The following is a 4,825-nucleotide window of genomic DNA, read 5'->3' on the forward strand; positions in this document are numbered from 1 at the left end:
TCTGACGCGATTAAGCAGGCTCACGTCGAATGGTCCTCCTCCAGCTCCTCCGAAAAGAACTTTGCGTGTCATGGCATCAAGTGACAGTTCTCAGGCAGTGGATGTCTGGCGCAGAAGTAGGGGTGCTACGGCGGCTGCAGATATCTTCGCTCACATGAGAAGAGAGAGTTCTGCTCTTAACGTGTCGTCACGGCCATTGAAAACCTCCAGCACCTGTTACTCGGAGTGCTCTTCTGATGTGATTCCGTATAGTCGTTCAGCTCCAAAGCAACCTAACGTGTCGCAGCATCCGGTGCTCAGCTCAGACAGTGGACACCAGTCCCAGAACAGGCCGGAACAGGTACAAACCCCTCACCCCTCATACCTTCGAGGTCTCCCACAAATTTGAAATTCCTTTACTCACGCCTCCCCCTCTTCCCCCCTCCTCCTTCCCTCCCCCTTAACCCTCTCCTCCCTCTTATTAAAAACCTCCAAAACCTTCCCCTGCCCCGCAACCCACCTCTCAATCTCCAAATCCAACCTCGCTAACTCCTCCTTCTTGCCGAGAGTCTCCTTCTCAAGCTCCAACTTCCGTTTCACAAGTTTCAACCTCTGTTCCTCAAGCGCACGTCTCGCCTCATACTCCGCGTGAATCCTCGCAATCGTAACCTCATGATCCGAGGCCTCGAGAAACTGAGGATGTTCCGCGAGGAAGTCTTCGACGGGGAGCATGGGGAGGGAAAGGTATTTATGACTGATATACAGAATTTAGTTGTTGGTTGAAAGAGGTCATACATGAGAGAGGATGCTTCGACCAAACTTACTCGTACTCCTCACACGCCCCAATCTCCCCCCTCAAATGCCGTTGCTCATAAAACAAATTCTGCAACGTAAGATGCAGCGAATCGATTTCCTGTCTGGCTTCCGTAGTTTCTTGTTTCGTAGCCCGCACACTCATGACAGCGTTGCGATTCAAACCCCGCAGAATCGCGAGGCGGGAGGCGAGTTTCTTTTGGGAGAGGTTGAGGTCGGAGCTTTCGTAGGCTGAGGCGCCGTTTTGCTCGATGAAGGTGAGCATTTCGAGACATTGGCGGCGGGATTCTGCGGCGGCGGAGAGGACGGAGAGGAGGGTTGGGTCGGTGATTAGGGTGGTGGATGGCATGGTGGTGGGGATTGCGGAGGAGGGTTGTGGTTGTGGGAAGTGGAATTGTGAGTTCGGGGTTGAAATGTAGTTCACGCGCTGGTTCGCGACTTCAGATGCAAATGCGGGTGCACGGCCCTAGCCGCGCTCTAGAACTACTCAGTAGAACTTTCTCGGAGCCAACTCCGGTCCCAACGATACCATCGCGCTTGTAGCCCACATTGTATGACATAAGATCAAAAATAGTACTTATACCCTTCAAATTACAACAAGATTCAAAATACCCAAATCTCCGAAACGGATCTTTCTTTCTCTATCTGTCCTATTTTCAATTCATATGCTTCTTGTGCTGCCGACTTCCTAGCGTCCAACTCATCCTGGGGTATCTGTTATCTTTTCGTCCGGTCCGCGGAAAATTCCTCTCTATACAACCAAAAAAAAAAAAAAAAAAAAAAAAATCTGGCATTGCCGGCTCGTACTGTAGTCCGTTCCAAGCCCAAATGCGTTTCCCTTGCATCGGCATCGCCTTGCTTCCGAACGCCTTCCTGGTTTCATGTTGAGTTCCTTCCCGCGCTTTCTCATGCTGATGCGTGAGTGTTAGGAAGGCATACGAGGACTTTGAACAGCCGTAGTGATGGCGCAGTACTCCATGATCAGCCGCTGCAGGTCGTGCAGCTTGTACGGCTTCGTCATAAACCCCTTCATGCCGACCTCCGCAGCACGCTCCAACGCACTATCCGTGACGTCGGCTGTAACGGCAAGGACCGTAGGCTTGTGGTCTTGCGCGATGGTGTCGAGGCTAAGAATACGCTCTGTAGCCTCGTAGCCGTCCATCAATGGCATCCACAGATCCATAAGCACCACATCGATCTGCTCGCGTGGTGCACGAGGGATCGACATCTGACGAACAGCCTCAGCCCCATCGTGAGCCTCGACAATGCTTCTGTATCCAAACTTTCCCAGCATGCTGACGAGAAGTTTTCGGTTGATCTTGTTGTCTTCCGCAACGAGGAATGTAAGTGGGTACTTTTTCGCCAGATCGCGATCGATCTCGGGGTTGCCGACTGACTTTCTGAATCGTGGGCGGGGAGCCTCAATCTGTGCCGGTGGAGACGGTGTGGATAAAGTCGTTGGCGGGCTGTCCGTGTCAGCTCTTGGTACCGTCACGTTCACAACTTGGGTCTTTGGCGAGGGCGGGGTTGATGGTGCAGCTTGGCTTGGCAAATCGCACATGCGCGCTGGTCCATTGCCGACTACGTCTTGCAATGCGCGTGAAAGCTTGCGAGGGCTGCCGGGTGCTGCGGGCAAAGGTTTCAAGAGCGGTGATTCCGGCTGCGCTACTGTTGCTTTACGAGGAAGTGGTGATCCGAATGGCGATTCCGGTCGACTGATGGTCTCTCCAGCGTGCAGAGGGACTTTGATCTCGAATTCACTTCCACGGTCTGGTCCTTCTGTCAAAGCCTTGGTGCAATTTAGATCGCCACCCAATTTTCTCGCAATGCCCTTTGCCACCATCAGACCCAGCCCGAGACCTTCGCTTGATCGTGTGGTCGATGCATTTTGCTGTGAAAATGGCTTGAACAGTCGAGGTAGAAAAGCAGCAGGTATGCCAGGTCCGTTGTCGGCCATTTTGATTGAGATGTATCGTCCTCGCTGGGTCATTCGCACATCGACGGTAATGCGGCCATCGATCCTCTGCGTAAATTTAATCGCGTTCAAAAAGACGCATGAGATCAATTTGCTCAAATCCTTTTCGTCCACGAACATCGTGTTGGGCACATTCGGGTCGATTCTCCATTCGATGAACTTCTGCCCCAGCGTCCCATCTGAGCCTCTCGTCCTGACTTCGATAATCTCGCCATGCTCCGTTTCCTGTGCCATGGCGGAGTCCGGCCGGCCTCCTACCTTCAGACCTTCGTTGATGACATGCTGTAGGAGCTCGCGAAGACTGGTGTGGCGAAGTCCTGGTGCGATAACGCGATGTGGTTGGCCACCTACACCGGCCGCGAGAGCTGCATCCTCTGCAGAAGGGACGTCCGCAATGGTGGCATTCTCTTGCGACTGCTCTTGAACAATTTGAGCCTCCTGCACTCCTTCTTTGACTTCCGAGCAATGCGTGCATTGTGTAGATAAAGTGCGGTCCGTGCGCGGTCTTTTCACCGTCCCAGGAGCAACAGAGCCACTGGCGTTGCTACCACTTCTTGAGATCTCACCCTCTCGCCGGCGCTTATTAGGACGAGATAATGGTAGGTTGCTGCCAGCAACAAGAATATCAGGTCTTTTCTCCGCGGCCGCAGAATAGGGCGAATGTGAATCGCTCGGCTCTTCCAAGAGATGTGCTGGAGCTTCGGGCACGCTCATATCCATGTCGTAAGCGTGGACCACATTGTCTGCTGCTTCCACGGCTCTGCGTGAACTGTCTTGAACAGTCTCGATCTGGTCCTTCAGCTCCTCGAACACTTTCCGAAGCCTGGGATCGCCCTGCACGTCGACCGCCTCCTGCACTGTGGCGTACATCACATCAAGCATGCCTACAATGCCCTGCATTGGAGTCCGTAGCTCATGGGACAAACTTCCAGCATAAGGTCGTAGTGACTGTGCTGCAGTAATTGCGGCATGTGGAATGACGCGAGATGGAGGTGTAGAGTCTTGTTGTGGTCGAATGAAGTTGGCGCCCTGCAAGAACCGTTGACAGATCAAGTCTTCCAGTGAATGCAGTAGCATTTCCATGAAGGCCCAGGATAGCTGTCGTTGACGTGCTCGCTCAACGGAAAATAATGTGCCAAAGTGACCAAAGCACTTTCCTTGGGCGAAAAGAGGCAAAGCAAGGTATGCTTCGCACGGTGTCGGCAGCTGATTGGGGTTGTTGGTGATGAAGTCTCCTAGCCGTTCAGGAATCAAGAAGACCTTATCGTGGCGCATGTAAGCGCAAGGACATCCATACGCATGGAACTTGGTCGACTTGACATTGCTCTTCGATCCATCGTTGGCATGGTAATGGAGAGCGGCAGCCATCAGACATGACCCTGGCTCTCCAATCGGCGGCATTTCCACGGCCGACTCCTGGTCATCAACCAAGACGCGCTTCATGACGAAGCAAATGTCGGCTCCGACCAGCTTTGACATGCCTTCGGTGAGGATCGTCCAGAAGTCGTCGGTGGAGGCCAGTCGCAGGTCGGCTTTCAAGGCAAGCAGGCTCTCCAGGGCATTGTTCTCTGCAGGGGAATACAGCCGGGCGATCTCGTCGTTGAAGCCAGGGTGTCCCGCTTGCAAGACATCCTGAGTGCCGTGGCGCGGAAAACAGATGGTCTGGCGCTCGATGGCCTGCTGTCCTTCATCGCTCCCGCCCATTCCTGCCACGCAATAATAATCTCTCGTCGCCAGCGAACTCTGTCGCACCCATCCACAGTGCTGTTGGCGGGCCCATGCAGACGGGACGGTGGTCTGTGTGTGCCGAACAGGATGCGGTGCTGATGCTTGTGATGGGATGTACGGAGCAATAATAACACTGCGAAGTTCACGTTCACGCACAGGTCGACGTGTTTGGCAGGGGATGCAGGAGCAGTCGACACGATGTTACCTCTGGCGTAAGATGGAAAGGCAAAACATCATCTCAGGGCTCACGGCGATGCAACCTTGGCGCTTTGAATGGAACCAGAGCGGGCCGTGGTCTTGGGAAAGGTCTCGACCGTGTGGACCGCGTCA

The 4,825-nt window shown here is 53.7% G+C and overlaps 2 protein-coding genes across 2 annotated transcripts; both read right to left on the reverse strand.

The window, feature by feature from the left end:
* Positions 1 to 456: 456 nt before the first annotated feature.
* Positions 457 to 1,123, reverse strand: MYCFIDRAFT_112167 (uncharacterized protein; the record flags this gene model as incomplete). The annotated part of the gene is made up of 2 exons (XM_007930806.1): positions 457 to 733; positions 804 to 1,123. Coding segments are annotated over 2 exons (597 nt in total), but the record flags the coding sequence as incomplete, so codon positions are not given.
* A 594-nt stretch (positions 1,124 to 1,717) lies between these two features.
* Positions 1,718 to 4,471, reverse strand: MYCFIDRAFT_38040 (uncharacterized protein; the record flags this gene model as incomplete). The annotated part of the gene is made up of 1 exon (XM_007930631.1): positions 1,718 to 4,471. The coding sequence occupies one exon, from the start codon at positions 4,469 to 4,471 to the stop codon at positions 1,718 to 1,720; it is 2,754 nt and encodes a 917-aa protein (XP_007928822.1).
* Between the last annotated feature and the right edge of the window lie 354 nt (positions 4,472 to 4,825).

Source organism: Pseudocercospora fijiensis (genome assembly GCF_000340215.1).
Source record: "Pseudocercospora fijiensis CIRAD86 unplaced genomic scaffold MYCFIscaffold_7, whole genome shotgun sequence".
Lineage (NCBI taxonomy): Eukaryota > Fungi > Ascomycota > Dothideomycetes > Mycosphaerellales > Mycosphaerellaceae > Pseudocercospora > Pseudocercospora fijiensis.